This window comes from Doryrhamphus excisus, chromosome 19 (assembly GCF_030265055.1).
Source record: "Doryrhamphus excisus isolate RoL2022-K1 chromosome 19, RoL_Dexc_1.0, whole genome shotgun sequence".
NCBI lineage: Eukaryota > Metazoa > Chordata > Actinopteri > Syngnathiformes > Syngnathidae > Doryrhamphus > Doryrhamphus excisus.
This window is the reverse complement of record NC_080484.1, coordinates 15,556,544-15,574,378: the sequence shown is the minus strand read 5'-3', so window position 1 is coordinate 15,574,378 and position 17,835 is coordinate 15,556,544. Positions and strand designations below refer to the sequence as shown.

At 37.5% G+C, this 17,835-nt stretch overlaps 1 protein-coding gene across 5 annotated transcripts in view; it reads right to left on the bottom strand.

Annotated features, from left to right (window-relative positions):
• Positions 1-17,124, bottom strand: part of syne1b (spectrin repeat containing, nuclear envelope 1b) — a 168,805-nt gene extending 151,681 nt beyond the window's left edge. For 3 of the 5 annotated variants that reach the window (XM_058057493.1, XM_058057495.1, XM_058057496.1), the window contains exons 1-4: positions 9,707-10,107; positions 7,279-7,340; positions 3,137-3,232; positions 1,400-1,483 (exon numbers count right to left, since the gene is read on the bottom strand). In XM_058057493.1, the coding sequence (XP_057913476.1) occupies positions 1,400-1,483; positions 3,137-3,232; positions 7,279-7,340; positions 9,707-9,782 (318 nt within the window). In that variant the 5' untranslated portion in view covers positions 9,783-10,107. Of the gene's footprint in view, positions 1-1,399; positions 1,484-3,136; positions 3,233-7,278; positions 7,341-9,706; positions 10,108-15,723; positions 15,948-17,042 lie in introns of those variants that run through there. The other 2 variants (XM_058057494.1, XM_058057501.1) reach the window with 2 other exon arrangements.
• Between the last annotated feature and the right edge of the window lie 711 nt (positions 17,125-17,835).

Sequence of the window (17,835 nt, the reverse complement as noted above, 5' to 3'; positions counted from 1 at the left end):
GCACTGGAATATAAGTCGCACAAGGCCAAAAATGTATAATTAGGTAGAAAAAAACATACATAAGTCGCACTGGAGTACAAGTCGCATTTTTTACGAGTTTATTTACCGTATTTTCTGGACTATAAGTCGCTCCCAAGTATAAGTTGCACAAGGCCAAAAATGCATAATTAGGTATAAAAAAACATACATAAGTCGCACTGGAATATAAGTCGCACAAGGCCAAAAATGTATAATTAGGTAGAAAAAAACATACATAAGTCACACTGGAGTATAAGTCGCATTTTTTGTGGGTTTATTTACCGTATTTTCTGGACTATAAGTCGCTCCGGAGTATAAGTCGCACAAGGCCAAAAATGCACTATTAGGTAGAAAAAAACATACATAAGTCGCACTGGAGTATAAGTCGCATTTTTTGCGGGTCTATTTACCGTATTTTCTGGACTATAAGTCGCTCCAGAGTATAAGTTGCACAAGGCCAAAAATGCATAATTAGGTATAAAAAAAACATACATAAGTCGCACTGGAATATAAGTCGCACAAGGCCAAAAATGTATAATTAGGTAGAAAAAAACATACATAAGTCACACTGGAGTATAAGTCGCATTTTTTGTGGGTTTATTTACCGTATTTTCTGGACTATAAGTCGCTCCGGAGTATAAGTCGCACAAGGCCAAAAATGCACTATTAGGTAGAAAAAAACATACATAAGTCGCACTGGAGTATAAGTCGCATTTTTTGCGGGTCTATTTACCGTATTTTCTGGACTATAAGTCGCTCCAGAGTATAAGTTGCACAAGGCCAAAAATGCATAATTAGGTATAAAAAAAACATACATAAGTCGCACTGGAATATAAGTCGCACAAGGCCAAAAATGTATAATTAGGTAGAAAAAAAACATACATAAGTCGCACTGGAGTATAAGTCGCATTTTTTGCGGGTTTATTTACTGTATTTTCTGGACTATAAGTTGCTCCGGAGTACAAGTCACACAAGGCAAAAATGCATAATTAGGTAGAAAAAAACATACATAAGTCGCACTGGAGTGTAAGTGGCATTTTTTGCGGGTAATTTATTTTCCAAACTACTTGACCAAAACAGACATTACGCCATCTTGGAAGGCAAGTTGTAACAATAATAAAAGAATAGAGAACAGGCTGAATAGGTGTAAGATATGCTAACACAATGCTTATTCAGCTACACAAAAAATAAACATGAACACAAAAGGTGTCCACTTTTTTCATGTATAAGTCGCTCTGGAGTATAAGTCACAGGAACAGCCAACCTATGAAAAAAAGGTGGCACTTATAGTCCGGAAAATACGGTACGTGTCTCTTTTTTGCCGCTTCTCAAATAGTTTCATCTTTCAGCAAAACTATTTCTGGATCAATAGAATGCTTACCTTCCTGCCCTCGAGGAATTTGAGCGCAGTGCCGATGTTGGAGACCCAGTGGATCCTCTTGATCTGGCGGCCTTGCTCTGAAGGCTATGCACAGGACACTGTTCATTAAACCACTGTGTTACTCTGCAAAAGGGCCTTTTGAACAATGTGTTTCTGTAACATGAGCACCTAACCCAGGGGTCGGCAACCTTTCCTATCAAAAGAGACATTTTACCCGCTTGCTGACTAAAGGATAAATAAATAAAGGATAATAAAGGATAATACTCTTGCTAGTAACAGATCTTGCTAACGTAGAAGATAAATGTACATAAATATCTTTCGACTACTCTTGCTAGCAACAGATCTTGCTAACGTGGAAGATAAACGTACATAAATATCTTTCGACTACTCTTGCTAGTAACAGATCTTGCTAACATAGAAGATAAACGTACATAAATATCTTTCGGGTACTCTTGCTAGTAACAGATCTCGCTAACGTAGAAGATAAACGTACATGAATATCTTTCGACTACTCTTGCTAGTAACAGATCTTGCTAACATAGAAGATAAATGTACATAAATATCTTTCGACTACTCTTGCTAGTAACAGATCTCGCTAACGTAGAAGATAAATGTACATAAATATCTTTCGACTACTCTTGCTAGTAACAGATCTTGCTAACGTAGAAGATAAATGTACATAAATATCTTTCGACTACTCTTGCTAGTAACAGAGCTCGCTAACGTAGACGATAAATGTACATAAATATCTTTCGACTACTCTTGCTAGTAACAGATCTTGCTAACGTAGAAGATAAATGTACACAAATATCTTTCGACTACTCTTGCTAGTAACATATCTTGCTAACGTAGAGGATAAATGTACATAAATATCTATTGACTACTCTTGCTAGCAACAGATCTTGCTAACGTAGAAGATAAATGTACATAAATATCTATCGACTACTCTTGCTAGTAACAGATCTTGCTAACATAGACGATAAATGTACATAAATATCTTTCGACTACTCTTGCTAGCAACAGATCTCGCTAACGTAGAAGATAAATGTACATAAATATCTTTCGACTACTCTTGCTAGCAACAGATCTTGCTAACGTAGAACATAAACGTACATAAATATCTTTCGACTACTCTTGCTAGTAACAGATCTTGCTAACGTAGAAGATAAACGTACATAAATATCTTTCGACTACTCTTGCTAGTAACATATCTTGCTAACATAGAAGATAAACGTACATAAATATCTTTCGACTACTCTTGCTAGCAACAGATCTTGCTAACATAGAAGATAAATGTACATAAATATCTGTGTAAATTCAAATGCAAACTCTGTTTACATTTGTTGTTTATTCCGACCCCCTCTGGAGCCGTGGGTTGCTGACCCCCTGACCTAACCTTTCATCTCTCTCGCTTGTTTGCTTTACTGTTCCGTGAAAACGTACACAATTCCGGCTTTTTCAAGTCCTTCCTCATGGACGTGATACCACCTCTGACCCACCCCTACTAGATGAACCCGCCCCAACACATCCTCCCCCACTTTGTAAAGAAGCAGGCTTCGCAACACATCTTAAAATGCCCAAAACCCGTTTTAGCGAATAGGATAATAGCATGATATTGATGTTCAAATGCGAGTGTAATGTTGGCACTTTAGCTATGCTAGTGTTGCTAACGTTTGCGTATGATACAGTATGATATAGCACCTTGAAAGTGTAAAAGAAAGCAGAGAGTCGACTTACGAGCCTTTGACCCGACAACACTTCCAACAGCGCCAGGAGCTTCACCCCATCTTTAATGTCCTCAAAAAGGTCGTTGACCTCAAGCGGTGGTTTATGCTGCAACACAAGACAACAAAGATGAGCGACGGCGGCGAGCAGACTTCCTTTTACGTCCTTTTTTCCCGAATGTTGGACTGGAGCGGGGAATTGATGTGTGAAAGGACATTGGTATGCTAAGCTGTCGCCGGCCTGCGGGCCCCAAACCAAATGGTGCTCGGGATAAACAGCCTCGTTAGCAACCAGCGCCCTGGCTTCCCTACAGCTGAAAAGATGGTGTCCTTTTCTCGATGATGGCCCGGCGCCCAGGTCCTGAGGTGACTTGGCTATGGTTCTCTTTTCTCCTTCACATACTGTCATCGTTCACAGCACAGACCAGACTCCTTAGAACCACACAGGCTGCTTATAATTATTCAGTCGTGCTGAGTTTTAAAGCGTCGGTTTTACTTGACGTGTACAGTGAAGCGTTTGTCCCCTTCGTTATTTCTTATTTTGATTGTTGTAAATATTTCATATCATCAAACAAATGTAAATATTCTCCTTCAGCAGAATTCAGTCCTTCATTTATCACAGCAGCCAAACAGCCCCAGACCGTCACACTACCACCACCATATTTTACTGTTGCTATGATCTTCTTTTTCTGAAAATGCCATATGTAATGGGACACAAACATTTCCCAAAAGGTCTTGGGCAGGGGTCTCAAACTCAATTTACTTGGGGGCCACTGGAGCTCGGGTCTGGGTGAGACTGGGCCGCATCAGGTTTTTAAAAAAAAATACAAAAAAACCGCATTTATTAAAAACAAAAAAATTAAAAAAAACTTCGCTTTGGTTCCAATTTTCTATACGAAAAGCTCTGATAAAACGTTCCACTTTTCTCAAATATCTTAATTTTTATTTTTCTACACAAAATAAGATGAAAAATAAATAAACAAATCAATAATAAAGAAAATCAATCAGTAATAAATAAATATAATAATAATAATAAAACGGCAAATAATAAAAACTTAAGAAACCACATATAGTTGGCGGGTAGACAAATTATTTTTTCCAGATTAAAATGAACAAAGCATTATTAGAGCCCTGTAGACATGACAAAACACGACTATAGTCACATTTATACTCTTTTTATTTACAACATATTGCGCAACTGCAGGCTCTTGAGACACATGCTAACTCGCAAACTAGAGAGCTAGCGACCTAAACGGTAGCCTTCAAGTTATTTCCTTTCAACTTAAATAGCCCAAAACTTACCACTTCCACACGGATAGGGAGGATAACTATTAACGGTTATTTAACCTTTAACATGAACATTAATCAAACGTAATAATTTTTTCTGGGTACATGCACTAACATTAAACTTTCATATCAAGGCGGGGGCCTCAAACTAGTGTCCTGCGGGCCACATTTGGCCCGCGGGCCGCGTGTTTGAGACCCCTGTTCTAAGTGAAGTATTTCTATAATGCCTCATATTGACTCACTAGCAAGATCTCATAGACTGGTCATATATTTTTTATCTCATTTCATATTATCTGAAAACTGTATTTGTATATAACTCTGGGTAAAATTGTTGATTTGTTCATACTTGGGTTGTTTATATTGTTTATTTTTTTTAAATTTTGTGTATTTTGTACTACTTAACTGATTCTGTACTCTTGCTGCTGTGCAATGCAAATTTACCCAACTGAGGGACGAATAAAGGCATATTTTATTTTATCTTATAAACAAAATAAAGTTGTGATTTCTGGGAAACGAGGTTAGAGAAAAGTTGGAATTTTTATGGGAAAAAGGCAAAATATTACAGGCATAAAGTTATACTATTACAAGAAGAAAACTTTTATAATGGGAAAAACCTTTGGACAGCCCCTGGTTCAGGTTTCTATAGAATTCTATAGAATTTAACATTGTGTTTTGATGCAGATGAGTTGGACATATTTGTAATATTGCTTATTTGTTATTGCTGCATGGATATTGTGCCGTTTGCTATGACAAAACACATCACCCTTCATCTGCAGTGCTGCAAATATAAAGCTCTTCTCGCACCGTGCAGCGTACTTCCAGTACTGCTATTGGTATGCACACGGCGTCGGAGCGGAGCCTGGCGATGAATAACAATGCGGTGACATTCTTCTTTTTTTTTTTTTTTTTAAATTATGTTTAGAAAGTCCTTTAATCTTCGAGATTAGCTTGAATAAACATACATTTCATTCCATAAAATGGGACATGCTTGTTTATTTTTCAAAGACTTACTCTGTCTTTAAAAACTCTAAACTTGAGGTTTATTGTTGATGTTCTTGTTAAAAAAGTGGAAGGACCTTCTCCTTTGTTTTGAAATTTCCATCACCAGTGACTGTGAAGTACGCAGCCAGAACCTTCTTCCTGAGTTTCTTCACTGTGAAGGTATTTGCTCAATTTTGTTAGCTAAAGATAAAAGCAAAAACACATAGTCTCACAAATACAAAGGATATAGAGGACTAACGTGACAACTGACAGTTAAGGTGGAAAAGTGTATAAAAGACCGGGCAGGGAAAGGAAGGGTGCTTTTTTTTTGCAGCTGCGCTGTAATAAGACCCGCTTACTTGTAGGCATACAGGGACTCCAGATAAGCCCGGACGTCTGTATTAGGTATTGTTGTCAGGAATAAATAAATAATCTGGTTCTCATTCTGTGATTTGGTTCTTTGAGATTCCCTTATCCCAGGGGTGGGCAAACTACGGCCCGGGGGCCACATCCGGCCCGCCAAGTGTTTGAATATGGCCCGCCTGTTGTTTCCAAAATATTTCATTGAAACTCAACGTACAACCTGGCATCATGGCTTGAGCCAACCTTTTGATGGTCGAAGTAGCTGTTTGATCAATTTCATTATTTGATGTGGTCTGATGTTTACAAAATGCTCCTGAAAAAAGGGACACAAGCACATAATAATAATAATTAAAATAATAATAATAATAATAATAATTTCATTCATTCATTTTCATGCTTTTCCTCGCGAGGGTCGCTGGGGTGCTGAGACTATCCCAGCTTCTTGGGGCGAGAGGCGGGGTACACCTGGACTGGTCGTAATAATAATAATAATAATAATAAAAATAAATTTATAACGCACTTTACATCAAATAAATGATCTCAAAGTGCACATATAGCAGACTACATGACACTTTTACGTGTAAAATATGTGTAAAAATATTCGTGTACAAATGGACTGTCACGTGTAAATTAGTATATAGTCTGCCCCCACCCCCCCCATCAATTTTATTAAATCAATGCGTAAATCAAAAAGTTTGCCCACCCCTGCCTTATCCTCACATTTATACTCTTTTTTATTTACAACATATTGCGCAACTGCAGGCTCTTGAGACACATGCTAACTCGCAAACTAGAGAGCTAGCGACCTAAACGGTAGCCTTCAAGTTATTTCCTTTCAACTTAAATAGCCAAAAACGTACCACTTCCACACGGATAGGGAGGATAACTATTAACAGTTATTTAACCTTTAACATGAATATTAATCAAAGGTAATACTTTTTTCTGGGTACATGATACCATACAGCATCCATATCAAACTTGCGCGGGCCGCACTAACATTAAACTTTCATATCAAGGCGGGGGGCCTCAAACTAGTGTCCTGCGGGCCGCGTGTTTGAGACCCCTGTTCTATTACAAGAAGAAAACTTTTATAATGGGAAAACGTCATGCATGCTGCACTCGTGCACCGTTTTTCTACGCTTAAAAAAGCAAACATACGGCATACAGCAGCCTGTGGGGAAATGTTCTCTCCCCGGTGTTGTCCATCTGCATCACCATACACACACACACACACACACACACACACACACACACACACACACACGTGTTCTGTGATGTCAGCACTGTGCTGTAACACACTCCTCCAACTAACTCGGGGATGCTACAACGTTCGGTCACGCCACGACCTTTACTCCACTGCATGATGTGGTTATTTACAGCTAGCGCTTCGGCGTTATTAGCAGCAATGATAGCGTGACAAAGCTCGGGGATGCGGAGGCCGTAAAAAAAAACGTTTCCCAGTAGCCTTTGCAGCCAACAAGTAGGAGGCCCTGCCGTGTGTAGCTTCTTAACGGTGATGCTTACCTTTGCTAAGTGAGAATTGATCCATTTGGTGAATGTTCTCTTCTGCACCGCCTCTTGCTCATCTGTAAAAAAAAAAAGAACGGATGGCGTGAATACACTCATGCCGGGCAAAGGCAAAGGCAAAGGCGCTGGGAAAATACAGTACAATGTGCTCAGTATCCATGGCCAATTCAAATGTGGTATACCTCAGGGGTCCATGCTGTGACCAAAACTGTTCTAATTAATGACATCGGTGAAGAGACACAAGATATACAGCTAATATTATTTGCAGATATTGAGATAGTACAGCTTTTTGTTCTGCAGAAAACGGTTTAAATAGATTATTCTTAAACTTAAGTAAAACTAAAATAATGTCATTTGCTAACAGCAGAAAGGATACCAAAGCAAAAATACAAGTCAATACATTGAAAGCATTCATGAAAATACATTTTGGGGCATAGATGAAAAAATGAGCCATCTATTTTCTATGCCGCTTATCCTACGAGGGTCTCGCGGGTGCTGGGGTCTATCCCAGCTGTCTTGGGGCGAGAGGCGAGGTACACCCTGGACTGGTGGCCAGCCAATCACAGGGCACATATAGACAAACAACCATTCACACTCACATTCATACCTATGGACAATTTGAAGTCACTAATTAACCTAGCATGTTTTTGGAATGTGGGAGGAAACCGGAGTACCCGGAGAAAACCCACACATGCACGGGGAGAACATGCAAACTCCACACAGAGATGGGTGGAATTGAACCCTGGTCTCCTAGCTGTGAGGTCTGCGCGCTAACCACTCAACCACTCAACCACCGTGCCGCCCTAGGAAGAAGCAAAGCTTATTAAATCCTACCCCTCCATCTGGTACTTTTACAATCAGTAACTGTTACATTTGTTCACTTCCTGCTTTCATAATATATATTTTTTTTGTTTTTGTTTTTATCACGTACCGAAGTAGGAGGTGATATGAGCATCCAATGACATAATGGGTACCATAGTAAGTGTCAAGGTGCTGGAGCCTATCCCAGCTGTCTTTGGGCAACACCACGCCAGCCAATCACAGGGCACATATAGACAAACAACCATTCACACTCACATTCATACCTATGGACAATTTGGAGTCGCTAATTAACCTAGCATGTTTTTGGAATGGGAGAGGCATTGACATGCAAACTCAATGGTGGGGATTGAACTCGGGGTCTCCTAGCTGCGAGGTCTGTGTGCTAACCACTCGTACACCGTGCAGCCCGGTGTATATTATTTTAATGAATAAAGGTTCTAAAAGGTTAGTGCGCAGACCTCACAGCTAGGAGACCAGGGTTCAATTCCACCCTCGGCCATCTCTGTGTGGAGTTTGCATGTTCTCCCCGTGCATGCGTGGGTTTTCTCCGGGTACTCCGGTTTCCTCCCACATTCCAAAAACATGCTAGGTTAATTAGCGACTCCAAATTGTCCATAGGTATGAATGTGAGTGTGAATGGTTGTTTGTCTATATGTGCCTTGTGATTGGCTGGCCACCAGTCCAGGGTGTACCCCGCCTCTCGCCCCCAAGACAGCTGGGATAGGCTCCAGCACCCCCGCGACCCTCATGAGGAAAAAGCAGTACAAAAATGAATGAATGAATGAATGAAGGTTCTGAGTGAAAAAATACAGGAAGCACATTTATTTTGGTGCACAGTCGTAAACAGACATTCCCGACACACGCGGAACACAGGAACAAAATTCCGTTGGAATTAAGTCTTATCGTTTCTCTTCTGTATCTAATCGTTTTTTTGTTTTTTTTTTTATCATACCTTAATATCCGTGTACGGTATCTCGTGTTACGACAAAGACATTTGAATCCCTAACGGACACGTCAATCACCTGGAATTTCACCATATCAGGAATACTGTACGTGCTCCGTGATGGTATTTCCATTTCCCTTTTTACGTGACCGTAAGCGTAGCATGACGCAGCTTTACAGCATTTCCACACTGGAGGACAAACTCCTCATCCATCCATGCATCCATCCATCCTACATACACAATGTAAGCGTTGCAGCACCCCCCCCCTGCAGCGGACAGCAGTCTGTGTGCTTTTTATGATGACTGAAAAAAAGAAAAAAAAAAAAAGGTCATGCAAGGGGATTAGTAGAAAGGATGCATCCCACGTTTTTTTTTTTTTGGGGTCCAGCCTCCTTTGTGGTCTATTAATATATCCAGGCATCATGCATTATGCAGCATCTATGACAAAACCACTGAATCCTCCACCAGTGTGCATGCATCCATCCATCCATCCATCCATCCATCCAAACACATGATACAGATACAGCAGTCACGTGTCCACACCAGTAACAACATACAGCCAAGGGCTCCACTGCTGATGCCCGCTGGAGCGTACAAGCACAGGGACAGATGCGGCGTCCTTATTACACGTCTAATTATAACGGCGCTCGCCCTACTTACCTCGCAGATACTGGAAAAAGCCCGTGACCAGATTCAGCGAGGTCTTCCTGGCAGAGACGTCCTTGTACTGAGCCATCCTACGCGCCGCTCTCCGGCTCGCTCATGACAGGCGGCGGTGTTCATGTGTCAGAGTGACATCCGCGGTGACACCGAAGCTTGATTCCGAGCAGGAAAAGAGTCGCCAGAGGCTGGGATGTAAAGGTCCCGCACACACACACACACACACACTCGCACTCGAGTGCTAAGAGCTAGCCGAGCATCTGATTTACAAGCTCATCCTTCCCTCTTCTCTCCCTCTTCCCGTGGCGTTCTCATGCAGAGGAGCCATGGATGCGGATGCAACTCAGCCTCCGCTGCACAGCCTGGCCTGGCCGAGTGGTGAGCATCAACACCGGCTAAGGCGGGGCTTACGGGGGCCAATCGACGGGCAACATGTATGTCACGTGACGCGGTTCACCCACAGGCTTCCTAAGATTTTCATTTAATCCTCCATGAGACTGACACATGAAACACATGAATGTAGCCAAAAAAAAAAGCCTTTATATATTTATATATTTCATTTGTTTATGAATGGAACTATTCATTTCTCAGAAAATGTGAATAGAAATACTATTATATTATCAATTATTTAGTAATTGAATTGAAAAATTTGTATATTTACTTTCATTGATAGTTTTCCAGAGGCCTTTTAAAACATACAGTATGTATATGTGTACGGTAAATATGAATTTGATGATGGAAAAAGGCCGTTATGAATGACAACATATTTAATTTAAATATGTGTATAAATTAAATATGTTGTCATTCATAATGGCCTTTCATTAAAAATATATGAATATGGATATAAATTCAGATACATTTATAAAATAGGTGTTTACGTGAAATATTATACATATATATAATATATTCATAATTTCTTTTTTTCGTTTTTTCATTTTGAACATGGCATCTAAAGACTTAAATTTCTGTCTCTAATAATATTATATATATATCAATATCAATCATACCCTAACCCTATATATATGTATATATATATATATAAATATTATACATATGTATAATATATTCATAATTTTTGTTTTTATTTTTTCATTTTTAACATGGCATCTAAAGACTTAAATTTCTGTCTCTAATAATATTTTTAATATATATATATATATCAATCATACCCTAACCCTATATATATATATAAATATTATACATATATATAATATATTCATAATTTTTTTTCAATTTTTTCATTTTTAACATGGCATCTAAAGACTTAAATTTCTGTTTCTAATAATATTTTATATATATGTATATATATATATATATATATATATAATACCCTAACCCTATATATATATATAAATATAAAAAAATATATAATATATAAAAAATATTGAAAAATGAAAAAAAATTATGAATATATTATATATATGTATAATATTTCACGTAAACGCATATTTTATAAATGTATCTGAATTTCCATATTCATATATTTTTCATGAATTCTGTTAAAAAATAAGTATTTAAGTATTTTGATTGTGACATTGACTCTACATATTGTTGATCATTTTTCATTTCTACACAAATGTATTGACTGAATGAACTGAAATTGACCACAAATGAAAAGAGCTCATCTTAATGTAACAAAGTGTTGAATAATTCATTCACACCCAGGCTGGTCCACCACCTGCTCCACTCTAAACGTAAAACCCACTGAGACGCCGACTTAGACACGCCCCCCCCCCCATCAGTCCACTGCAGGACAAGACACACAATCGCGACAGGGTACATCATAGCACTTTTTTCTCTTCTTTCAAGGCCTTTCAAAGCTTTTCTACTATAAATAGATCACAGCTGCTGGTGATTCTATTATTACTATTATTACAGCTCTATACACACAAAGCTGGGGCAACTGGCCCAGAAAAAAATATATAAATCTCATTAGATTGGTCGAAAATGCAATTTTATAGCCATGATGATGCAAGGAAAAAATGCCAGAATTTACCACTAAAATTCAAAAAATATTGCAATGTTACTGATATTATGAGAATAAAGAGAAAATACTTCAAGAAAGTCACAATAATAAAATAATAGTAATATTTATTTTGATTTTTCCTTTCAACTTAAATAGCCAAAAACTTACCACTTCCACACGGATAGGGAGGATAACTATTAACAGTTATTTAACCTTTAACATGAACATGAATCAAACGTAATAATTTTTTCCGGGTACATGATACCATACAGCATCCATATCAAACTTGCGCGGGCCGCACTAACGTTAAACTTTCATATCAAGGCGGGGGGACTCAAACTAGTGTCCTGCGGGCCACATTTGACCCCTGATGTATATAATATGTGTTAATTACGCTAAAAAAAATTAACGTAATTAATGTAATAAATTACTGCCATTAAAACGCTATTTTTGACAGCCCTACTAAATACTGATGTCAGTTTTTTGTCGGGGTGCCCAAATGTATGCACCTATTATGTATTTAACAGGAAGTTAATGTTTATGTTGTCCAAGCCCTTTTAAATTGAATTCTATATTTAAAAAATTAATAATAAAATTAAAAAAATTATAATAAAATTAATAATGAAAAAATTATTAAATAAATTAATAATAAAAATTTCTATATTTAAAAATATTTTGACTACCTTGACTTGTGACTTCAAGTAAGTCAATAGATAATACCAGTAAATAACCACAAGTGTCAGAACATAATATGGCAATGATATATTTATGTAGCCACTTTGACACCCCTGCACAAATAATGTCACCCATACTGTATGTTAAAACGCCGAGTAAGACTCACACTACAAAGCACAATAATAAAAATTTTGTGAGGTGAACATCACAAGTGATGGAAAACGGGAGCCGTCCATACTTTGCATCGATGGCTCCCGTCTTGATTGATTGATTGATTGATGGAAGGCGATTGATGGAATCAACCAAGACCTAAGTGGCAATTAAAAGACAACACGGCGCTTAAAGTGAGAGTAAATGGACTACTTAAGGTGATCTCAGTACACATGATACCTTCGGACACTCACCGCTCCATTACGTCGTTAAGTCAAGAGCGTCGTCCACTTTGGGTTCGATGGCCCAGCAACCAATCAGGCATTACAACATCTCAAAGACGAAGGGATCAAATCCAGCACGTGTTGCTGACACCACCGTGCAGTGGGATACATGGTGCTGGTCCACAGCATCCAACGTATATATTTATATGTTTCAATACTAATATATTATGATTTATTTAGTAACTGAATTGAAATATTTGTATATTTACTTTCATCAATACTCTCCAGAGGCCTTTAAAAACATACAGTATGTATATATGTACTCTATATATGAATTTGATGATGCAAAAAGGTTATTATGATTGACATTACTCATCTATAATTACAATAAATAAACGCTGCAATACAAAATACTATGACGTATTTAATTTATACACTAGCAAAATAACTATTAAAAATATATACATGTTATATAATTGGAGAGAGAAATTTTATTCTTTAGATGCCATGTTAAAAATTCATATATATATATAATATTTCACTGTAAATGCATATTTTATAAATGTAAACAAAAGACAAGAAATGTTTGTACTGATTGAAAATGTTTCAGTATCAGAAAAAAGAACATGTGTTTCTACTTCCTCCAACAGGAAGTGACATTGCACTTTCACTTTCTGGATGGTCGGCTTCATGACAGGAAATTGCCGAGGTTGCTGGAGCCTATCCCAGCTGTCTATAGCTTGTATGCTATGTTATGTAAGTATCATATGAAATGTGACACATTTGGAAAGACACATTCATTCATTTTCTACTGCTTATCCTCACAAGGGTTGTGAGGGGTGCTGGAGCCTATCCCAGCTGTCTATAGCTTTTATGCTATGCTATGCTATGTAAGTATCATATGAAATCTGACACATTTGGAAAGATATATTTATTAATTTTCCACCGCTTATCCTCACGAGGGTCGTGGGATTGCTGGAGCCTATCCCAGTTGTCTATAGCTTTTATCCTATGTTATGCAAGTATCATATGAAATCTGACACACATTTGGAAAGACACATTCATTCATTTTCTACCGCTTATCCTCATAAGGGTCATGGGGGGTGCTGGAGCCTATCCCAGCTGTCTATAGCTTTTATGCTATGTTATGTAAGTATCATATGAAATGTGACACACATTTGGAAAGACACATTCATTCATTTTCTACCACTTATCCTCACGAGGGTCGCGGGATTGCTGGAGCCTATCCCAGCTGTCTATAGCTTTTATGCTATGTTATGTAAGTATCATATGAAATCTGACACATTTGGAAAGACACATTCATTCATTTTCCATCGCTTATCCTCACGAGGGTTGTGAGGGATGCTGGAGCCTATCCCAGCTGTCTATAGCTTTTATGCTATGTTATGTAAGTATCATATGAAATGTGACACACATTTGGAAAGACACATTCATTCATTTTCCACCGCTTATCCTCACGAGGGTCGCGGGGGGTGCTGGAGCCTATCCCAGCTGTCTTTAGGCAAGAGGCGGGGTACACCCTGGACTGGTGGCCAGCCAATCACATATAGACAAACAACCATTCACACTCACATTCATACCTATGGACAATTTGGAGTGGCATGCACAGGAAATGCAGTAAAGCAGGAACCCGGGCAGTGACCGCATCACAACAACCACAAGCAAGTGTTTCAGAACGGTCACTATGGTGACAAGCTGTCACATGCAAAGGCCCATAAGCACATTTCCAATGAGTCGCTAGCTGTGAAATGAAATGAAACGATCGTTCGGCGACTTTCCCCGAACGAATGATGAGTCATTTTGTGCCATGATTATATACTTTAAACACATCATCCTTGAGCTCATATATCAATAACTTTACAATAACTTTATGTTGGGAGAGTTTTTTTCTAGAGGGCTTCGCAGTCGAAATAGCCGTGTCCCAATGACGTGCATTGTTAGCCAGCTTATATTAACTATTTTTCTGCCGTTTTAATGCACAAAGAAGTGAAAGAATGAGTTCTTGTTTCACATAAAGACTGGAAATTATGGGCTAAATTTTGGGGGTAGTATAACACATTTTTTTTTAAGTTGTACAACCGTGTGAAATTACAGTACATTTTCTCAGTTTTTTAGGAATAAAGAAAAATGTATAAAATTACAAAAAATTTTAATTGAAAAAAAAGCAACATTTTTAAGAGAATTTAATGTACCAGTGCATCATTTTCATTGGCCGGCTATTTTATTATAGTATTATTTGAGCCCAGGATTTTTGCAGTTTTTTTATGAATACAGAAAAACGTACAAAATTACTACAAAGCAACATTTTTAAGAGAATTTAATGTACCAGTGCATCATTTTCATTGGAGTACTATTTTATTATAGTATTATTTGAGCCCAGGATTTTTGCAGTTTTTTTATGAATACAGAAAAACGTACAAAATTACTATAAGGCAACATTTTTAAGATAATTTAATGTACCAGTGCATCATTTTCATTGGAGTACTACTTTATTATAGTATTATTTGAGCCGAGGATTTTTGCAGTTTTTTTATGAATACAGAAAAACTTACAAAATTACTATAAGACAACATTTTTAAGAGAATTTAATGTACCAGTGCATAATTTTCATTGGAGTACTATTTTATTATAGTATTATTTGAGACCAGGATTTTAGGGGTTAAGGTTAGGGTTAGGGTAAGCAAATATGATACTTAGTTTTGTAAGATATTGTGGAATTTTATGAACTTTCTGTCCAAAATAAGCATTATGAAGAATTTAAGCACCCATAGGAACCTGCTAACATATCATATTCTGCTGCAGGGGCATTACATCCTGTGTGTGTTTTAGCTTCCTGTCCTCCAACTTGCAACTGGCTCACAGCCCAGTCACTGAATCAGCACCGCAACCCGACGCAGCAGCAGCAGCAGCACAAAGAATACACACCACACAAACTGATATAAATCAACAATAACAATAAAAATAACAAGATGGCCACTCACCTTGCAGTTTTTGCATCACATTAGCGATGTCTCTGCATCCCAGACCGGGTCGCCTTGGCGACGCCATGTCACTCAGGTGTGGAAGTGGACGTGTGTGACAAGTGAGAAGAGTGGGACATCCCCCTCTGTGTCTCCTCCGGGTGTTGCTGTAAAGTCGCGACGGCGGCAGTGGCGGCGGGTGATGCTCAAGTTACATCAGCAGTCTCAGCGTCCAATAGCATCGCCTGCAGCACATTAGTATAATTAATATTCCGAGCCAGCATGGACATCGTAATCACTTCTCTATTCGTTGTGGAGTCACAAAACTTTGAATTGTTATGTTTTGCTTAAGGCGGCCATGTTTTCCAACCAATCTTGGAATATTACACGGAAAAAAAAAACACCATTTCAATAGTAGAGTTGAAAGCTTCAAGAAAAAATACTTTTTTTTAAAAAAAGCTGTAATTTATGATATTACAAGTGCTAAATGTATTACTTTATTCTCGATTATTTTGAAACTCTGTCATTGCCTGAGACAGCTATTAAAATGGGGGACTTATGTGACCTTTAGCCTTGGGAAAAGGTAATATTATAACTTTTTTCTCGTAAATTTAAGACTCAAAATGGGCAATTTTTTTTGTCCAATGTGGTGCAAATACCAGAAAACAAACAAAACAACAACAAAAATTGTACATTTTGGAAAATTAGATTAGGGAAAGAGTTAGATTGTCCAAAGAATAAACTTTTAAAAAATTGGGGAGTTGTATTATGATAAAAATATTTACAATAAGAAAGTTTAAATAGTTGGAAAAACAAAACAACAACAGCAGCAGCAGGAATTGAGGGAAAAAGAGCTGTAATTCAGAGTAAAAATAGTCCAAATATAGAGAAAAAATATTAAATTTTACTGGAATAAATTTAAAATAATGTCATTTTAGTAGTTGGGGAGTTGTATTATGAGAAAAATATTTACAAGAAGAAAGTTTAAATAGTTGGAAAAACAAAACAACAGCAACAACAGCAGGAATTGGGGGGAAAAGAGCTGTAATTCAGAATAAAAATAGTCCAAATATAGAGAAAAAAGATTCAATTTTACTGGAATAAATTTAAAATAATGTCATTTTAGTAGCATAGATTATAAATATTGGATATTTCAATAATAATAATAAAGTTAAACTATGTTCCACAACATGACTGTACATTTATTAGTGAGGAAGCACTGCTAGCTTAAACCTCATTAGCATTCATTCAAAAAAGGAAGTTGAAAAGTAAGTTGTTGTACTTTGTAGTTGAGTGACACAAACGACAACTAAGCACAAGTCGACAACGATTAGACTCACCCAAAAAAAAAAAACGCTCCAAAGGGAAGCGATAATAAATGTTTTCACGTCTTCTTTTGCTGACCGATGAGAAGAGCAGAGCAGAGCGTGGCGACGTCACTCCGGAAGTAAAGTGTGTTGTCCGGTTGCCATCGCAACGGGGCTAAAAAAATGGCGGCCGTGGACCGCGGAGGCGGAAGAGGAGGAGGTGTAAAGAATGAGTAATGATGTGGTTCTCGTGCTCTTCGTTTACGCTTCAACAAAAAGAGTATTCATTGTTGGGAAATCACTAAGGAATTCGACGTGTTTTTAATTCTGTTGGAGCGATAAAGTAAGAAATGCTGCCCTCTTGTGGCAAAAGCAACATTAAGAGAATTTAATGTACCAGTGCATCATTTTCATTGGTCTACTATTGTATTATTATAGTATCATTTGAGCCCAGGATTTTTGCAGTTTTTTTTATGAATACAGAAAAACGTACAAAATTACTATAAGGCAACATTTTTAAGATAATTTAATGTACCAGTGCATCATTTTCATTGGACTACTATTTATTATTATAGTATTATTTGAGCCCAGGATTTTTGCAGTTTTTTTATGAATACAGAAAAACTTACAAAATTAATATAAAGCAACATTTTTAAGATAATTTAATGTACCAGTGCATCATTTTCATTGGTCTACTATTGTATTATTATAGTATCATTTGAGCCCAGGATTTTTGCAGTTTTTTTTATGAATACAGAAAAACGTACAAAATTACTATAAGGCAACATTTTTAAGATAATTTAATGTACCAGTGCATCATTTTCAT